The sequence below is a fragment of the Spea bombifrons genome, chromosome 5, assembly GCF_027358695.1.
Source record: "Spea bombifrons isolate aSpeBom1 chromosome 5, aSpeBom1.2.pri, whole genome shotgun sequence".
Taxonomy (NCBI): Eukaryota; Metazoa; Chordata; class Amphibia; order Anura; family Pelobatidae; genus Spea; species Spea bombifrons.
The window spans coordinates 84,089,794-84,112,110 of NC_071091.1; the positions used below are offsets into that span (position 1 = coordinate 84,089,794).

General features: G+C 38.0%; 1 protein-coding gene across 1 annotated transcript in view; it reads left to right on the forward strand.

The window, feature by feature from the left end:
* SNTG1 (syntrophin gamma 1) overlaps positions 1 to 22,317 on the forward strand; it is a 105,177-nt gene that overhangs the window by 61,953 nt on the left and 20,907 nt on the right. Inside the window, exons 9-11 of the mRNA XM_053466769.1 lie at positions 4,884 to 4,986; positions 9,301 to 9,383; positions 11,329 to 11,459. Of these exons, the coding sequence (XP_053322744.1) occupies positions 4,884 to 4,986; positions 9,301 to 9,383; positions 11,329 to 11,459 (317 nt within the window). The remainder of the gene's footprint in view (positions 1 to 4,883; positions 4,987 to 9,300; positions 9,384 to 11,328; positions 11,460 to 22,317) is intronic.

Below are 22,317 nucleotides of genomic sequence, written 5' to 3' on the forward strand. Positions count from 1 at the left end.
TACTGTCACATAAAATACACAGATGGCAGGCAGCTATAATCTGAAAATGTAATTTGTGAACAAAACAGAAATCACTGCTAAATCTTTGTCAAAGCCATTTCAATTAACAAGATCACGTCCGAATGGATTTGTTTTTATATTGTTGAAAACTATATCAACAAGAATTATTTTATCCAAATGATCAAATCAGATGCAAAGTATACTGGGGTGAAGTATAACCAAATCATTTATTAGCATGCACCCTGACATATCAACTTGCACCTTAAAAATTGGTTTTATATCAGCTAGTACTTCCAAAATGTAATTTAACTACAAATGTATCCACCTCCATGGGAAGTGACATTAACCACCCCTAGACAATGTTTTATATACCTATAAAGATGCAACATATAATATAAAAAAAATAGTTTCATTGCATTCAATGGAATTCCAGGATGTCTTCTGCTATCCAGCAGTGGATAGAATTATATACTCTTTTTTCCAAATTTACCAAGTTATCAGCACTATCCTAAAGGATACTACCTTCACTGACCAATATGAACATACAGTAGCTCAGTTGCTACCTGTCAATATCCATTGTTAGCCCGTATGGCTGCAGGTTCAAATAAAGCGACTGTCATTCATGGGGTACAGAAAACACATAATGTTTACACTAATTACAATAAAACACATCTTGTATGGCAGAAATGCTGCAGCTTTATCAAGAGTATTGAATGCCTCCCAACAATACTGGTTTCCACAGGACAGTTCTGATTTTTGGGCACTGTCCCTCTATCTCAGGTAGCTGCCCCATTGACCCATTTTTACAGGCACCTCCGGTGATGGTGCAATAAACCCCCTAAATGCCACTCTGCCTCCCTGATATTCCTTTTAACCCCCTATATGCTACTCTTCCTCCCTGATATTCCTTTTAACCCCTATATTCCACCCTATAGGAAAAAGTTTTGCTAAGAAATATTAATTCACAAGTAAAATTTTTTTCATATTTAATATTATACCACCTTATTTGCCGCGCTGCCTCCCTGATATGCCACTCTGTCGCCAGATATGCCTCTTGACCCCCTATTTGCCATTCTGCCCCTCAGATATGCCTTATACCTCCTATATGCCACTCTGCCCCCAAGATATGCCAATGTGCAGAGTGTCGGCAGAATTGCAAAGGAGCGATGGGGACCATTGGAGGGAGATCCATGATCTCCCCAACCAGTCCTACTCCTCCAGCAGATCTGCATCAGGGCGCCTCCAATGCAGCAGACTGGACTGCCCGTCTAGTTTACCGCAGAGGAGGTGCCTCCACATAGATCTGCCCCCAAGTCCAACGCCTACCTTCCCTATAGGTAGTGCCGACAGTGTTTACAATTTGCAACTATTTTAAATCTTCAATTTTTAAACCTGAAGATTTAAATTTACTTTTGAAAAAAGGGTTTGCTGAGAAACTACTGATCCACTTTAGCTAAATATTAACATACTTTAAAACTCTGTGGGTTTGACTCACTAAATGTCAAGTTGAAAAGAAAACATTTACTGTGGTCACTTGCCTTTGGAGATTCCATTAGTTATGATTCATTCAGGGCAACAGGTAGAAGCTGATGGTCAGTGAATTGGTGAATGACAAGTGTCCCCCTAAATTTACTTTTCAGTTTTTTGGTATAAATTTTCTGTGTATTACATTTAATACAAATAAATATAAAATCTCATGCAAACTTAAATACTTTTCTATGAAAAAAAGCAAATCTAATGTAAAATTTATTGTATGCAACTGACGTGCTAGGCGAGTTTTTGGAATGGAATAATTAAAGTGTCTTCCGCTTTTGAAAATGTGCAATGTCACATTGTATGTGTTGGGAAATGCATGATCCCTGCCATGTAAACTTTTGTCAAGTACAATACACAGATGGCTAGCAGCTTTATCTATCTGAAAATGTAAATTATGAGCAACATAAAATTCACAGATGAAATCAACTGTCAAAGCAATTTTAATTATCAAAAGAGAAGCAGAAAACAATAAAACGTGATATAGCATTTTGTCCTCTAAGCAAATTCACACACAAGAAAATTATAGTGAACCATATTAAATTGAGCAGTTGTCAAGGAAAAATCACACAATGTATAGAACAACATTGTATCCATAGCAGGTTTGACATTGCAGAAAAAGCTCATTTGTCAGCAAATGCTTATGCTGTGTAACTCATGTACCACAGTGAAATTACTGTAATAAATAAAGATGGTCATTTTTTTTGTTATTGTGATTTTATAAGGCACATTGGAGTTAATTTAGCAGACTCCAGTGTATTTTACTGCACCAGTGTCTTTGTTTTTAAATTTTATTTTGAAGAACAAATGATAAGTTGGTCTTAAATTGCATCTCCCTTTAAGAAGGATCTGGTCTACAAGTTGCATTATTGCAAGCAAGAGAACAAATCCTTATCTCCTTTCCCTTTTTTTCTTTAGCCTCTAAAATGTAAAATGCAAGTAAATGCCAAGTATCAGGGGGCATGGGCATCTGGAGGGGGCTTTTATTTAATTCTGTAATCCCCTTCTGGTGTCAGAGTGGTTTGATCTGCTCCCTTCCTCTCCCTCTAGCTGGTATCCTCCCCTTCATTCTGGTAGCTGCTTCTTCATAGACACAAAGTCCCTGCCTGGGCCGAGACACTGTTTACAGGCTGCAGACACAAGGTAGTATTATTTTCAAACATGTATTTCAGCTAGGGTTAGTTAAAACTCCAGATCCCATCAGTACCAAAGTGCTGCTATTACATTTGTCATTATCACTACCAAGTGTACTATTTTGGTTACAAGCCTTTATGTTCCTTTTTTTACTCCCCTCTGACTACTTCTGCTACTCTTTTTTTCATACCTCAAAATTCTATGCTACACAACTCAACATTAACTTTTCTTGACTGCAACTTCCATATTAAGCCAACAATAGCGTAAATAGTAGCTGTTAACTCTAGATTGGGCTTTGGAGGCTACAATAAGTCTTCAGTACAAAGTTTGTTGACTGCATCTACAATAATATTCATGGGAATTGGAGTTGAAGACCAGGGTTGTTGGTTGTAATTAACAAACATTTCCCAGGGCCTCAGCCCATTAGGAACGTTATACACCCCATCATTATAGAACATTTTAATCCTTGCCACCATGAGCAACGAGAAAAGGCTCTCACAGGCGGAGCAGGGCGCATTTCATGTCATGCATAAGAACGCTAATAGGCTTGTGACAAAGGTTATTATCAATATCAGGTAAGGCGGGGGCCGCTGCCTGCAGTGCCTCCTCCCTTCGGGAATCCCGAAAGCCCAACCACCTGCGTGACTCTTAAAACCCAGTTGACATCCTTTGTCTCTAACTGCTGCTCACCTCTCTGCCCAATAGATGTAAGAGTGCCCGATCCATACAAGTTGCTGAAAGAGATGAGCCAGGAAGGATAATGTGCAAATTGACTTAATCTGAAATGCTAATCTTATAGTATTAGCAACATCACCATAACACCATCCTAACACCCACTATAACAACTGTGTGTGATAAACCCACAAACTCAGTAAATTACCATAACCTGGCCACGTGACCATGGCATCCAAATATAAAGCATATATCAAAGCAAAATCACACTGTTGTATACTTACACAGCTTTTTATCAGCAGGGTATAACAGATCTAAATTAAACCAATCTGAAACAAAAACAGAAATCACATACAGGCAAGCTGATATCTTGAAATAAGTTTCTATTCAAAATATTTGTTACGTTTTAATCAGTGTAAATAATAAGATGCATATTGGCACATCACTATTGACTGGAAAAGTCAGGAAGCTTCTAAGAGGTTAGTAAACAGCATTGTTGCTCATAGGAACGGTGCTCGGAAATCTGGAGGAGAAGGACAATTCAGAAAACATGCTTTGCTTAACTGGTTCATTTGAAAAACGGTTATGATAAACCCTTGTAGAGCTTTTGTGAGGATAAAAAACAAATTATGATACATTTTTACCATGGCAATTTCATAGTCTGTGATGGAATCTTCAGAATTGAACTTTAAAATAAAATTTTTAATGGTTTAAAATGCCACACAGGAAAATAAGCATGACACATTGTGATCTAACCTTCCATTGTCTCAAACTGTATCTAACAATGTTTTTCTGTTGTGCTTGTATGGAACACATTGCATGATTTGGGGCTCCTGTAGTCAAACTCTTGGGGGAAAAAGGCACTGCTTTGTATTTAATACCTTAAGTATAATTTACTCACCATAAATGTGGGATCTATTTACCAAAGGGAGCAGTCACAAGAGAGTCGTGGTTTCAACAATACATTATAAACATCCAATCTCAGTGAACTTCTGGTGTGGTAAGAGCTTGGCTGGTCCTGTATAATGTATGGTTAGCCAGTAAGACACCTTTGGTCTTCTTAGTCATTAAATTTGACATCATCCAAGAGCAGCTCAGCTCTTATTTTTAGAGCAGGGTACCAGTGTTGGCCCCTTATAATGAGTGAAGTAAGGCAGTTAAAAGCACAACTCTCTTACCTACTTTCCATTTTAATAGCTTTTTATTTGTCATAACTAACCCTGTAACAGGGCAAACATGGTAGAAGTTTTCTGACAATTATTTTCATGTTCTAAAATGTTTCCTCATCAACTTTTAGAAAGGCTCTGAAATTCAGTCAATTAAAACGAACAGGAGATCATACTCAATGTCTGCTTTAGATGTTTGTTAAAGCTGCATTTGATGTAAACTAAATTTTGTTTCATTATTTTTGTGACGCTAGACATTATTATAATGAAGCCAAATTAATGCCAATTAATCTAAATTAATTGTCATAAAATGAGAATGTCAGTTACCTTTCATATAATATGATTCCACTAATTATAATTGCGTATATAATTTTTCAGGTGCAGGTTTTACGGAATGCCGGGGAAGAGGTGACACTGACTGTCTCATTTCTAAAGAGAGCACCAGCTTTCCTTAAACTACCACTAAATGAAGATTGTGCTTGTAAGTGCTTCTGGTACATTTCATAATATTCAGTGCAATGTACATATTCCTTCAAGTGCACATTATGGTGGGTACATGGCACCCAGGAGACACGGGTATCCAAGCGCCCAGCTGGAATATGTAACATGCGTAGTGTAGTTTTCTACGTGATGGGAGAGAAGGGGAGAGGAGATATGGAGAGTGTGTGCATATGTCTGTATAACTGTATATTGTAGGGATAATTCTAATCAAAATATGAAAGAATATTTTACCAAAAGGTGAAAAATTATGGTGCTATTAAATATCATAGGACCACACCTAGGACCGCTATGACCTTTGATCCTAAGTCCTTGCAGATCACACTAAAATGTATAATTCAGATTGAGATATTATACCACAACTATAGTTAATCAAAATATACTTTATTGTGAAAGCAAAAATCTATAAATTATCTATATGATCTGTGCAGTACAAAATATAATACAAAAAAATGTATCTTCAAAACATATGAAATACAATGTATTACTGATTGGTTATCAGGTATTCATTACTCGATTTAACCCAAACAATGATGCATCAAATAAAACACAGCACATTGCAGTAATATCCCAGATTCATCAAAATGATACCACCTCATATAAACAGTATGGGTTCCTTAGGTTTAAAAGGCATCCAGTTTGTGTAACTACAACTATATCGGTTTCAAGAAGTAGAACTCACTGGTTGTGTTATGACAAAACAGTGGTACTGTGATTTATAGAGGTTTCCTGTAAATCAAATGTTAATTCACAGCAAAATGCATATCAAATAGCTTGCTAGTTATTATTATTATTATTATTATTATGTTTTATTCATTAAGAACCAACAAAGTCTTCAGTGCTGTACAATTTAAATGGGGCAGATAACACATACATAACAAATATACATTAGTACATACAGATACATTAGGAGCTGAGAACCCTGCCCATAAAGTTGCCATCTACCCTTATAGTACTTTAACACAAAGTTCCTGGCAGGAATGCTGGGCCCCACTCATGCACTTACAATCTAAGGGAGTGGTACGGGTAATTTAAACAAAAGGAGGGGTGAAAAGAAAATTTATATCGGCAATTAGGGATTAGGCATTTTTTGCAATGATCCACAAACTTTAAGAATTATGCGGTCTATGTCTTGGAGATTAGTTGTGTTTACATGTTTCACACCTCTACCTGTTGCAGGAAGAGGCCCCAGTGAGAGATAGTGTAGCAGGTAGAAGCAGGTAGAAGCCTGTTCCTTCAGCATAGATGTTTGTCTCTAATCACCTCAGAACAGATGCTACTGTATGAAAAAAATGCACTGTGAAATAAATGGTTTAAACTCAGGAACCGATGCACAAATGACTTAACCACCATAAGTGCTCTATGTCCGGCCTGGACAGGTGAGCACCAATTGACCGACATTTCTCAGTGCTTGGACATGCTTTACCAGACCACACTGTTTTAATATTAAGGGCAACTTCATAAACACACTTGACTGTAAAACGTGGGAATTAAAATATATCAATACCGTCTAATCTGGGAGAAAGGGATTAAACCAAGATTATGGTTTTATAATGCACTTTGAACCACTGTGATTACATCCTTCTCATATAGTTAATCTGTTCTCATTTCTTCTGACTCCACTAATCTCATTCATTATCATTATTATTATTATCATTTATTGTTTTTTATAGTGCCATCAAATTCCATAGCATTTCTCAGTTGGTTTATGCATTCACACTTCCCAATATTTTATGTTAACCTCTTCAACCACTATACCTTTCTATTCATGTTGTGTGCATTTAATATGGATATTTCAATTCTTCTTTTCTTCCTTGTTCCTTATATTCTTGTTCTTGTTCTTCCTCATCATCCTCTTCTTCTTGTGTCTCCTTCTTATTCTTCCTCTTCATTTTGCCCAAGTGTTTGCAAAGGTTAAGGTTCAGTTCCCTAATAAAGAAAATAACCTATTTCAACTAGAATAATACATTTAGGGCTTTGTTGGCTCATTTATATGTCATATTGTAACTTGACAATATGCTGGTAGCTGAAGTATAAGTTTTACAGCTAACAACCTTGTTAAATTTTGCATTACTTATTCAAACCGATAGATATATATAATATGCAGGCCACCTAAATACCAAAAATGCTATGTGTAGACATAACACTTGGCTATGTATATACAATAAATATAATTTGTAGTAAAATTGATAATATTATATTAATAGAAAAGCAAGTGCAGATGAGGATGTGATTTACAGATGGATAGTGATAAACAGATATCTAACTACTTCAGTTATGGATTAGCAAAGCTCATCTAGGCCATCTTGTACGAGAAATGTGCCAATGTTGCTCTCCATAATGCATAGTAAAAGAAAAAACGTCATGCCTTACTTAAAGTTATGATTAAATTCTGGTCCTTTCTTTCATGATTATTTTATTTACTGTCCTTTTTTATATGATCTAAATATACATTTGGATAATGCATTTTCCAGCAGAGGCATTGCTATGGCATTTAGAATTGACTTACATCTCCAATACTTCCTAGGACTATATAAAAATCAAATACAAGTCAGAAGTTGAAATGCTTCCAGCTCACAACCACCTAATAGACTGTACCAATTAATCATATTGTTAATTCTATATTATTTTAATGTGTTTGTTAATTTTCATTGTCCGATTGATATAGTGTCATGGAGTCTGCTGGCTTTCTATAACTGAACGTCATATCATGCCACAAAATGCCACATAGTGAAGCAATAATTTAAGGCACAATGTCAAAGCAAGATAAGGATAATGATCATTATTGGATTAAAGAGTCAGTATATTAAACACATTTTTATCTGTTTTAATGCATGTTAGATTCCATTTTACGTGATCTTCAATGCACATTCCTGCATGCAAATTAGTACATGTGTTATTTTGCTATTAGAGCTCCCTGTCTCTACTTTTACATTGGAACTAAAGCTTTTTAAATACAGAAAAGCCTCTGGGTTTTGTTAAAGTATTCGAATTCAGTTCCATGACCTAACCATTCATTTCTATCTATCCAATAACATTGTTGAACAGAAGAAGAAAATCGATCTTATTATCAGCTAACAAAGGGGTCAGGTTACATAGGAGCTGCAAATGAAACTACTAAATTGAAGTTAAGATTAGCATCCAAACTACCCATAGGTGACAACTGAATGCTATGATTGAAAGGAAAACATTGTAATTACATTACACTTACAACTTCTTCACACAATAGAACCAACAATTGATGTTATTTTACTTACCAAACAAATACCAGGGAGAACAATACACACCGTAAATGGATTGACAAAACAATTTTCTTTGTAGGAAACTTAATAAAATGATCTCCCATGAATCATTAAAAGGCTAAGTATCATTTGTTGCTCTTTTGAAATCTTAAAAAACTGTGTTCTGAAGAAATCAATGCATTGTGTATATATAAAAGTTTATCATATCATATAACCCTTAAATGTGGTACTCCAAGCATAATGTAGGAAAAAATAAAGGGTTCCTCTCGACTTATTCACCCTTCTAGTGTAACACTGTAGTGCTTTTATTGTAAAGTTTTTTTTTTCATGATGCTTTAATAAACAAAATAATTACATTCAATACACTTACAGATGAGGAGTTATTATTTCGTCTTCTTCCTCTTCTTTCTCTTCTTCTTTTTCTTTCTCTTCTTCCTCCTCTTCATCTTCCATAAACAGAAGATGACAAGTAATGCATCATATTATGATGTGGCCCTACAAAATCAAAACCTGAGGAGTCCTTGTTCAAATAAGTTTACAATCAAAAAGACCTAAACGGAGAGAGCCTAGAGATGTGCGACTACTTGGACACACCTAACACAACTCAGGGACCTAATACTAATTTAAAAACATTACCCTATCCATACCTGATGGCTGTAAAGCATACTCTATTGAGATAAAGGTCAGCACTGTCTATCCACACAGCACACTTACTACGTTTTCAGGCTCTATTTTAGACCCTTTTCATAGTAGAGGAGGAAAGTGGGTTCTGTGCCACTCTAAAGAGCTACTGAGGATGGGATGGGGTGTGAGTTAGGAATACGGTTATTTTCATGGCAGATTATAAAACAGCCTTTGATTGTGCAGGATCATGTATATATACTCCTAGGAAACAGTATTACAATAAGATATTGAATAAAGTTTTGATGTAATTTAGTCAGAGATAAAAACGGGTTTTCAACATTTCAGACTGAACATTGTTATAGGACATATTCAGTTAAATAACATCATTTGATTGTTCATGTAATCATACATTTCTTTTCTTACTTTTTTAGGTGTACCCAGTGACCAAAGTAGTGGCACATCATCCCCGCTCTGTGATAGCGGTTTGCATTTGAACTATCATCCCAACAACACGGTATGTAGTTTCAACATTGTTCTGTGACAGGATGTCAGGGGTGACGTCCATATGGCTTACCGTAAGGACCCAGAGTGCACGATGATGGTATTCAGGAGCTATTGTGCAGTAGTGGAGTCATACAGGGCCTGGTGCAGGGCAACTGTCCTCCCCTGGGTGTTGAGCATAGCAGCGGATGTGGTCCGGTCCAAAACAAAACCTGGTAATATTCTGCAGACACCCTGGAGAAGGCATGAGACATAGCTCTACAGACAAATATGCAGGATGCTGCAGGCTGGGATTAGGGAAGCTAAGAAGAGTGATAGCAGAGGGTGAAGAGAAACATAACAAGCAAGGGGGACTTAGTGAGCAAGTGGGCCAGGGGAACTTTAGCGAGGACAGGGGAGTTGTAGTGAGGACAAGGGAACCGTAGGGAGGACAGGGGAACTGTAGTAAGACTAAGCAGATAAGCAGCCTGGACTAGGCCTGACACAGGAACCTACTTATGTATTTATATTGGATTAAAAGTGAAACATATATGAGATCTATTCACTAAACTGTGAAAAATATGATTTTGCAGCAAAAGCCTAACTTGCTAATTCATCATGTCCACATGAGTACTTACAAAAAAATCACTTGCATACACTCACATGCAGGTGATAAAAGTGCATGCAAGTTTAAAAATCAATCAAATCGCAAACTCTGTGAGAAATCTGCAAGCTGGAAATTAGGTCATCTCGCAACCCTAGAGTGTTTTCTCCCACCATCTAAATATATTTAATAAAAAATAATATATTAAACAAGTGGCACAATAATTGTTGCCACTTCATCCCCCACAATTTGAAAGGTGTGGTAATATTGGCCTAATGAGCGTGTGCATCCAAATTTTATAGGGTGACACTAGACTTGTATGAATTTAAATTTAAAAAAAAACTTGCCAATTTCATTAAAAACTATGGATGTGGGGAATTTCCGTAATCCGGAGATGTTTGACAGTGATTGGCGGCCAAATAGCTGCATGAAGAGTGGCCAAATACCCCCGATAGGATAGTCTGTGTTGTCTGCTTTAAAGAAATATATACTTTTGTGGGTGTTTTTGGTTTATTTAAAATTAGAGTCGCAATCTCATCATACCTAATGTCAAAATTCTACGAATAATGTACACCTTATAGTGTGTTCCCTATAAGGGCTGGGAAAGTATGGAAATTCTATATAAATTAGGTATTTCTGAGCTCAGGACACCTGAATTGGTATAATTTGAGGGGATTTTCCATCACTTTACCTAATTTTGTAAGGATTCAGAGGAAAAATATCTAGAAAATTAGGTTTTTTTTCAAATTGAAGCAATTGGCGCCAAAATTTGAACAAGCTGAAGTCACTTCCTGTTTGGTGGAATCCGGCAGCCATCTTGAGTGTGGCTAGACCTTAGCCTATAAGTATAGGTGCCTGCAGTTCTGGGTCTAACCACCAGAGGGCGTGCGGAGGTAGATGGAGGTCTCCCTCTCCTCCGTGGAGGTTGCTGTGGCTGGTAGCTAGCAGAAGGGGGTCTCCCTCTCCTCCTTGGAGGCTGCTGGCTGACAGAGGGAGGTCTCCCTCTCCTCCGTGGAGGCTGCTGTGGCTGCAGGCTGGCAGAGGGCGGTCTCCCTCTCCTCCATGGAGGCAGCTGTGGCTGCAGGCTGGCAGAGGGCGGTCTCCCTCTCCTCCATGGAGGCTGCTGTGGCTGCAGGCTGGCAGAGGGAGGTCTCCCTCTCCTCCGTGGAGGCTGTTGTGGCTGCAGACTAGCAGAAGGTGGTCTCCCTCTCCTTCGTACCAGCGGCCGCTGATCCAGGTTGGTGACAATATCAAATTAAAAAAATAAATGAAACGAACTTACAAAAGTTTCTCCAAATTTATTTATTGACTTTTACTAAAACATGATTATTGTATATACAAAGTATCTACTAACATATTATCCAATGCATTGTAGGACACTTTATCATGTTCTTCATGGCCTGCCTCACCTGGTATGAGATGGGAAAAACGATGGTGTGATCTCAGATTGATCCCTCTCCTTCATTCAAGATTATCACAACACATCACAGGCACCGATTTATGCAGGTAAGCAAACATATTCAAATAAAAAAAAGTACAATTGTGTAGAAACTACTGAACATATCATTGTGCTCCTTCAAATCTTAAATTTATGTTCACTTTGGGAAGTATGGTCATGTTTTTATGTCCTGGGATTTTGTCATGTTGATTTTCAGTGGAACAGTAAGCACATTCATACATTCGTTTTGTTAAATTCCTCTCTTCAAGCATGCTGATCCACTTAGACAAAACGTTTAGCTTCACTAGGTGTTACGTAAATAACCTTTAGCAGATCTGTATTTTTATTCTTTCCCTTTTTAACCACACAAAAACAGACGCTTTTTAGAACCCTTTTAGTTACTATGACAACAATGCCTGCTTTTTTTTTTTTTTAACATGACAAGCACTCTCTGAAAAACACGGGTGAGGCAAACATTGCATGTTGTGCGACTGCCCATGTTTTTGCACCACACACCCCATGTCTCTAATGCTCCATGTAGTTACAAAAGTTTTAAGTCCAGTAGCATGAATGGAAAAGCATTGTTAAGATTTGAAAAATTAAATCTACTTTCCTGAGGGGCATGTTTCATTATACTTCGGTTAAATAAACCTAAAGGGAGTGTCAACTAGCTGCAAAATGCACATTACTGTATAATAGTTACTTTATTCAATAATAGGCATCTACTGTACCTCAAGAGTTTTTGGTCTGTTTACTAAGAAGTTGAGCAGTCAGTTGACTTAAGGATAAACGCCCCTATGGTCATCAACCTGAATGCTGGACTCACGGATATGACATCATATGCTGGAGCTCCTACTTTTACAGATATACAGCACTGCAAGCAAATTAACTCTTGGGGCTGGTTGGGTAGATTAGTGATATCTCTTTTAACTAGCCCATTGAATAGCTAGGCAGGGGCGTACCTAGAGTATTTGGCACCCGGGGCGGATCCTGTAAGTGGCACCCCCCCCCAAATGTAAAGACATCTACAAAATTATGTTGGCAAGAATATTTATTGCACCAATTTGTCAACTGTATGTCAACTGTAAACAACAAGAAATCTGAAAAAATAAATTAATAACTTATAAGTAAAATAAATACATTTAAATAACATTTACTGAAAATATAATAGTGCTTTCTTTAATAACCCTCCAAAAAAAACGGCGTCCACATTGCCCACATAGAACCTGACCAGCACCCAAATTACACACACATAGGACATGCCATATTTGCCCCCAAACAGCCCAGCATGAGTCAGCATTGTTCCCAAACAGCCGAGTGTACGCCATCTTTGTCCCATAAACACGCTACCTGTGCCATCTTTGTCCCATAAACACCCTGCTTATACCATCTTTGCCTTTTTGACAAATCAACTATACACCTATGATTAACACAAACACTTTTACAGTCACTCACTAATTCACACAATAATTTATTCTTTCACACAAATTATTTACACATATTCATTGATGCATTCTCACAAATTCATTAATTCTCTCACTCATTCACACAATTCATCCACACATTAATCCATTCATTTTTGCTCTCTCATTCTGACTCTTTATTTCAATATTCTTGCTCCCCTCCTTTCTCCCTATCTACCCATTCTCACCTCCTTCTGTCCTATCTACCCCTTCTCACTCCCTTCTCCCTATCTACCCCCTATCCCCCGTCTCACTCCCTTCTCCCTATCTACCCCCTCCTAACTATCTACCCTCTCCCCCCTTTGAAGTTCACTTACCTTTCAGGAGTCCTGCGGTGGGGGTGCAAGGCCTCTGTCTCCCAGCTCTGCCACTGTATGGAACAGCACAGAGTGATGGGAGTTATGATGTACTTTAGAGCATAATTATATAATGAAAAAGACATTGGAAATGGTACAGCATAACACCCATCACTCTCACACACTTACCAATCCACAGATTCCACACTTACCAATCCACACATACCAATCCACACATACCAATCCACAGATTCCACACTTACCAATCCACACATACCAATCCACAGATTCCACACATACCAATTCACAGATTCCACACATACCAATCCACACATTCCACATTTACCAATCCACAGATTCCACACTTACCAATACACACTTACCAATCCACAGATTCCACACATACCAATCCACAGATTCCACACATACCAATCCACACTTACCAATCCACATTTACCAATCCACAGATTCCACACATACCAATCCACAATTACCAATCCACAGATTCCACACATACCAATCCACACATACCAATCCAGATTCCACATTTACCAATCCACATTTACCAATCCACAGATTCCACACCTACCAATCCACAGATTCCACACATAATAATCCACACATGCCAATCCACATTTACCAATCCACAGATTTCACACTTACCAATCCACACTTACCAATCCACACTTACCAATCCACACTTACCAATCCACACATACCAATCCACAGATTCCACACATACCAATCCACTCTCACTGTCACTCTCACTGAATGATTTCCTACCTTTCCTCTTTTCTTCTTACAGCAGTCAGCTCCTTTTCTTCCTCTTTGCTCCTCTTCTTCTGTCTTCTTCCGGGTTCAGAGGGCACGGACGGCGGTGGGCGCGGCTTCAGTGTTGTGCGCCGGGATCTGACAACAAACCCCGGCGCACAGCAGCAGTTGCCGCGCAGATCGCGAGGGAGCGGTATCCGCGAGGGAGCGGTGTCTGTTAAAGACCTCCGGCTCCCTTGAGTGATTTTAAGCCGGTTCCACCGGCTTAAAATCACTCAAGGGAGCCGGAGGTCTGTTAAAGACCTCCGATACCGCTCCCTTGCGAGCCTTCTCCTCCGGCGGCGGACATTGCTGCGGACCGCCCCCCCCCGCGCCCCCCGCTAGGTACGCTACTGGCTCCAGGCATAATCTGCATATGCCAGAATAAATGTGGTCATTTCCTACTTATACCTGAATGGTTCAATTAAACAGAGAAGGCACATTTAATGAGAATGCAGACTCCATTACATAGATACCTTGAATTATTTGACCAAAACAAGTTAGCAGTATAGCTATAGTGTATTATTGGATTTTACATTATAAACCACTGATACCTTTAAGCTTCAATAAATGTATTTCTTCCATCTTCAGATGTCAGTCTTTCTGCATATAATAATATTTCCTGATGTTTTTTTGTTGTTTTCCATTATATTATGCATTTTCTTATTAAAAGCTGCCCTGTCAGTTCTGTGTTTTATAAATGGAATCTGCATACTGTGTAAGTCACTGGAAACATCCTAAAATAAATTAACATGTCACATAGCTGAAAGAAAACATATGGAGAACTACTTCTAGAATTAATGTAACATTTGATTTCTGCCACTGCAGCACAAATCACTAAATGCATTTGTACATGAAAGCAAGAAATAGGAAACTATGTATTATTAATAGACTGTTTCAATGTAATGTGGGAACAAAAGATTTCAAACACAAAAAGTGTTAAAACTATAAATATACTGTGCTGTGAAAAAGTATTTGCCCCTTTCCGATGTCTTCTATTTTTGCAAATTTGTCACACTTAAATGTTTCAGATCATCAGACCAATTATAATATTAGACCAATGTAACCCAAGTAAAAACAAAATGCAGTTTCTTAATTATGATTTCTATGGTGAGTATCATTATCTACAAATGGAGAAAACTTGAAACAGTGGTCAACATTCCTAGTGCTGCTCTGTGGTATGGAGGATGTATAACTGACTGATTCAGGGGCGTCCAACATGCAGCCCATGGGCCAAATGCGCCAGACTTCGAGATGCGGCCCGCGTTATGGCCAGCGGTCCGTGGGGCGGCAGATAATCATTCAAAGCGGCTGCATGACGGCTGCTTTGAACTTAGCGTCCGGGCACACCGGCCCAGTGGCAGCAGTGCCTCCCTGTTATATATCTTTGAATTTATGTATGTATGCATGTATGTTTTAATGCATGTGAGCATTAATGTGTAAGTAATCATGAATGTCTTTGTATAAGTGTATGCGAACGTGAATGTCTCCATATAAGTGCACATGAGCATGAATGTGTATGTGTTAGTGCGTGTGAGCATGAATGTCTCTGTATAAGTGCGTGTGAGCATGACAATTTATGCGTAAATGTGTATTAGCATAAGTGTCTATATGTAAGTGCATGTGAGCATGAATGTCGGAGGAGGCATAACAAACAAGAGAGACAAAGAGACAGGAAAAGTAAGGAAACATTGTAAGTGAGTGTTAGAAAGCATGAATCATGTGTGTGATGGCCCTGTGTGTACGACCATCAGTGCCTGCCTCACTATAAGGTAATGGGAGTTAGGGTGTACAGTGCACTTTAACTCCTATCACTATCTTCTGAGCCAGACACTGATTGTGGTACCACTGTCAGTGTCTGGCACAGTATATATCCAAAATAAAGAAGCAGAGGCTCAGCACTCAAATGATAAGGTGAGTTTATTTCACACAGGCAACGTTTCGACGCACAGGTCTTTCTCAAGCCTTGGCACAGTATATAGTGATGGCAGTTATGCTTTACCACCTTCAATGTCTGGTACAATATACAGTTATGGCAGTTATGCTGTACCACTGTCAATGTCTGGCTGGGTATATAGCGATGGCAGTAATTATTTTTTTTAAATTGGTTTACACTGTTTAAAAGTTTTATAATTTTCTACAAATACTGAAAAACAGATATGAGTGGGTGTAACCACAAGGGAGTGGCTTAACCAAAAAGAGCTGTGGTCATTATAGGGTCTGGCTATGAAAGGGGCATCACCACAAGGTGCCCATGACTTTTTGTTGTCCGGGGCCCTGGATGGTCTCAGTCCACCCCTGCCCCTAGCCCCTGTGTTTTTGTCCACTAGCTTATATGATATCCTCCCAGCCTATTTAATATCCCTCAAGCCCTTGTATGTTTTTCCTGTACTTGTCTCTTTAGTCCCTGGATTGTCTTCCAGACCATATAACTCCCCGCCGATTGCATTTCCTGATGGCCCGCATGTGGGGGGTCTGTGCTTCCATCCAGTGGCAGATCCAGTGGTGATACTTAGCCTCATATACATACCCTGACACTCAAAACTAACACAGACACACACACAGTCATTTAAACTAACACTTCTAACACATCCAGACACTCATTGTACAGAGCTATATAAAACAATAATAATAATTAATACACAAGCACACAAGTGTCACTGGAGTGTATCCAGAAACACTCATTAACATGCCCAGACACACACACACACACTAACATATCCAATCCATACACACACTTTAACTTACAATAATAAAATACCTAGACACACAAATGCGTACACATACTAACATACCCAGATATACACCCAACTAAATGACCTTGTGAAGCCTCAGCCTGTGACCCAGTGGTAGTCTGCCTCCTGCTTGAAGTTACTTAAGACTTAAGGAAGTAAGCGCTAATGGCTAACTTTTTCAGTGATTAGTGGCCAAACGCCTGTATGACAAGTGTTCACACGCTACCAGCAACATACACTGGGTTGCCTGCTTTATAGAAATACATACTTTTGTGGGTTTAATTTTTGATTGAAAGATGTAAATATGGTGTCAGAAAAAATCTCTCCTTGAGAAAACAACATTTATAATTCACATAATTCAAAATGCCAAAGTAACTCTGTATGACCCCCACACCAGTACTGAAGGTGATAAAAAAGCTGAGAAGACGAGCATAGCCCTGATGGACTCCTCTTTCCTTAATTATCAAGGCACAATCTCCCCTATTTATGGTAACACTAGTGCGGGGAGAATAACGGTTTCTAATAAAATGTAAAAAATGAGCAAAATACTGAAATGGTATTTTTATTACAGGAAACAGTTATTTTTACTCCATTGAATAAAAATCCACAACAGACAAATAGCAATGTAGAGTGCGTTTATTTAATATTAGTCCAACTAATTGAGTGTCAGAGCTAACCATGGTAACAGCTACCTTTGGACAAATAATCAAATTTCAGTCCCGCCGATGTGGGGAAACCTCTGGGGTGTCATGGTTTGAACAGGTTAACTGTGTATTTATACCTGCAGAGAAGGAAAAGCAAAAGCTTATTGACAAACAGCTAAATATGGAAGCACAATACCTTGGTACATGATTATTTGCTTACTCCAAGCTGATTCCTTTGGCTCCTAGAGTCTTTGTTTATTCCTCCCATCTAAATACTCTCACTCAACAGGCTAAACAGACAATGGTTGGTGGGGTATAATGTTGCACCAAGTCTCCCAATGCTTAAATCATAAGCCTCCCTTATCTTCTTGTGCAGTTTGGAGTAAGAGTAGTACAGAAATAGTAGATGTTAATTTAAAACCCATGGCAAGTTACAAAGTTCAGTGATACACAAGGGGGGGGGGGTTGTATGTGTCCTAATAACATAAAATCTGGATTATTGCTTGTGTTGTTTATGCTGATGTAAATGGCTTCTATACATGAGAACTAAGAGGCACTGCAGCAACTTGTGAAATTGCAACAATTTAAATTCTTACATTGCACGTTTTACAACACATAGATAACACCAACAAGCGAATAAATCAAATGCAATAAAGTGCTCTAAAATACTACAGTTTACATTATTAACCCCTTCACAACAAAGCCCGTACATGTACGGGCTCATAGTGCATTCTCTTTAATAGGTTTAAGGACATGCACAGACTCACAACGCATTTGTCTTACAGGGTTAATATGCATTATTATTATTATTATATTTTATGTACATTGCACCAATGCAGCTCTTATATACATCATTTACAACAGAAACAAATTTAATAAAAATGCAACCAGATATATATAATGCTGTTGTAAGAGTCCATTCCTGGTGCAAATGATTTTGTACAAAGACATATTGTGCCAAAACTCTACCTCTGTTATCATAGAGTCACATTTATGCATCTCCCTTCGACTTATGATTTCTACCATCTAATAGCCGAGAGGTGTTCCCCTTGCAAACACTTCAAATTGTATAACAGTATGTATTAATTTTATAGCGCCATCCTCGAGAATGGTGGCGAGAATTGTTGGATGAGTGGAGATGCAGCTTCTCCAAAATGTGCTTTTATTCTTAAACCTTTTAAATCATGCATATTAAACTGTTTCTGCATAGCAAAGAAGGTTAGCATTGGTTTCTACAAACAATACATTGCTATTTTAGGAAACCTTACAAATAAAAGTCATGTTGTCCAACTTAACTGCTAAATCTAACACTGCCCAGAAATGTATATAGCAAATCTTAAACCTCTTCTATAACAGCTTCCACTCGTCTGGGAGTGTTTCTGTGGGAATTTTTGCCCGTTCATCCAGTAGAACATTTGTGAGGTCAAGCACTAATGTTTCTTGAGAAGGCCTGGCTCTCAATCTCTGTTCCTTGTTATCCCAAAGATGTTCGATGGGGTTCAGGTCAGTAACCAAACTCATCCAACCAAGTCTTTATGGGCCTTGCTTTGTGCACTGGGGCACAGTCTTTCTAGAATACAAAATGATCTTTCCCAAACTGTTCACACAAAGTTGGAAACATTGCTTTGTTCGAAATGTCTTGGTATGCTGAAGCATTAAGATTTTCCTTCACTGGGCCTAGCCTAAACAATGATTTCAATAATTAAGAGGTGTGTCCTAATACTTTTGTCCATATACTGGTGCACAAATCAAGGTTCATATATATATATATATATATATATATATATATATATATATTTAAGACTGAGTAGGCGGCACAGTGGGTTACTGAACATAATATTCACATTATTTAGAGCATCTAGCAAGAGGGTGCATATCACAAATGCATATAAACTATCCTGATGAAATGGAAAGATTAAAGATACAGACGCAGGCTCTAGTACCTACTGCCTTGCACAAACATATTTTGCTGTTAGCTGGGTTGTAAACTAGTTGAGACCCAAATGTTGTTGCCTATCTTTGTCCCGTGATGTCTCTCTCTTCTAGAAACTTAGAATGTTTCCTGGGTATGGGTATTTTTGTGTCCTAGAACACTAACATTTACAAAGATGTCTTTATCAATTAAATTATATAAAGAAAAAAAGTGTATTGTAAAATACCTAGTTAGATAAATGATAGGTCATATAAAAGGTCACATTAAGGTCACTTAAAGCAAAATTGTCACTTCGGCTATTTGAAATATTTGCAGTCATGAGATGTCATAATAATATTGAATGGTGCAATGAGAAGATCACAGATCAGTGGCATGTCTTAGGCACCGGGAGCTCATATACATGTTATAGGAATGCTTTTTTTCGGCACCGGGAGCTCATATACATGTTATAGGAATGCTTTTTTTCTCTTGATGCTTGACTCAGGATTGATCCCAATGGTTCCCATCATGCCATCTGCTCAACAGCTTGCTAACCAGGTTGAGATGCAAGTACCATCCTGCAAAGGTGTCCTAAAATATCTTATTACTTTAAAAAAAAAGAAAAAACATTATGTCAGGAGTTGGTATAGCGACCATAGAATAAAATATTTTTGAAAAAGAAAAATATGTTAGTAAACAAAATTTAAGCATGATATAGCTAAAAATCTACCTCCCAAATTGCATTTAATATAAAATATGATACGTTACATTAATCAGATAGACTGTCACATATAAATGTGTTCTAAAAAGGTTATAATCTTTTTAAAAGAGCAGTAATATTTCAAATATACACATTTTATGGTGCTTATGTGATAAATACATTCATTTATGTTACCACGGTATCTTGAGTACATTAAGTGTACCGCATTTGTATTCAAATAGATGAAGTGAACATACCTTGAGTCATTTGAACAGAAAAAGCTACTTATACTCACTTCACAGCATTAAAGTACTGTGTGAAGTGAAATCCCAGCTAGTGCTATCCAAACTTAATAATGTATAAAGGTTTCATATTGCAATAATATATAAAAGAAATTAGTTATGTATAATGTTTTACTTCATGCCTGATGCTTTCTGCAGGGTACTTAAATGAATTATTCTCGCCCATCTGCTCGTTTTAGTTTAAAAGCAATGATTAGCTAGTCTTTCATTGCTGTCAACATTTACCCTGTTGCTGTGAATATTGGCAAATGTTGAGGCAATGGTATATTGCTGCTCGTGACAAATCATAACATAAAGTAAAACCCTGAAACCAACGCCATCTGTTAACATTTCTTTATAATAAAGGACGGCCCCAAGTGTCTCTCTCTGTCAAAGGCACATTTCTCTTTGGGATCCCAATGTCTTAGCCCTTTTTGTGAATGAGCTTATAAAAAAGTTCTATAATCATTTTGTATATAACAGCAATGGTCTTGAGATTAAATAGTGATTTATTGACCTAGACAGGAATGCAATGTATTACTGTTATTATGATATGTTATACATAATATAGAAAGAAGAACGTCTCTTTGGTTACAATGTTTTTTCTCCAACATTGAATCTAGACTAATGTGCTTTACTGAAATAAAGAACAGAGCTCACATCACTCACATACATTTTTTTAAAGCAAGAAAATACTGTCACAACTCACAGATAGAGGAGATCCACAAGAACAAAACTTACAACATACATAGACTGACAAATAATTCAGACAGTCCCAAAACCACAACTCTGCACTCACATAAGAACTCACAGTACCTAAAGCCAGACACAGAACTGCACTCACACAGCTCATGGGCACTTTTCCATCATCCTAGTTTCATTGCCTGTTCTTGTTGCTGGATCAACCTCTTCACAGTAAGGGGAACACCTAAGGTCCCAGGCTGTCCTGGGATCCTGTCAGTGCACAGAGGTGTCTGCATCTCACCTTGATAAACAGAGCTCAATCTGAAGAACCAATCACCTCCAGCTAGAGCAGCAAGCTCTGCACAGTGTTTAAGAATGAGCAACAGACACCTTGTTCTTCAGACAGGCAGGATTGCAGGTAGCCACTTTATCAACTGAGTTGGAGTTTAGCCTGCTGGCAAGGGGTCCACAATTCTTTAGACAGAGCTGGTCTGACTTGGACTGGCCTACTCATGGAGGCAGGAGTGGAGCAAAGTCCCATACCATCAAGTTATCTGCCAATTCATTAATATTGCAGCTGTTCTCGCAATGCTTGAGCAGCAATAAGGATGAGATCTAGTCCAGGCAAAGGATGTTATGCGTGTTTTCATGTGTGATGAGGTGTAATGTAGGCGACAGGACGGATTGAGTATGTCTTAGAGTGAGTGTATATGTGTCTCTGAATTTTGAGTTGTGTTCTTGTGTGATTGTCTGCAAGCGCAGGTTTAGGATACCATTTCAAAGATAGTTGGTTAGTACGATAGTGGGGAACTTGAAATCTGCTCTGTGCTGAGCAGTGTATCCTATACATCCTTCGATAGAGTGGTCTACTGGGTTAAATTGTGTGGTCGAGGGTCACATCGATGACATCGAGCCTGCCTTCTGGCCGCATTGTGTTCTTGTGTGAGTGCCCACTTCGAATTGTTGTGTAGTTGTATGTCAATTTGTGAGTGTATGTCTGTAAACACTGTGAATTGTGTGAGTCGTGTCAGTTGTTTAAGAGCTTGGAAATAAGTTGTGTAAATGCTATAAAAGTTATAAGTGCACTTTAAGCTGAAAATGTATTTATATGTATTTATTCATCTTAAAACTAAGCACAACTGTGAAATGAATTATTTTATGCACTACCAAGCGCCATATTAAATGTCACCCCTGCCCTACATATAAAGCATCACTAAGATTCCTGAGGGCAGCAGAAGATAGGGCATACATTTATATGAAGGCTTATGTTGGTATTTGGCTTTTATACGAACAACTAGTTCTAAAAGCACATACTCTAAATCACATATAATGAAGTAAAGTGTTAAGCTAATTATTTTGTTTTGTGATTCCACTAACATTTTTGCAATCAAATCACATCTA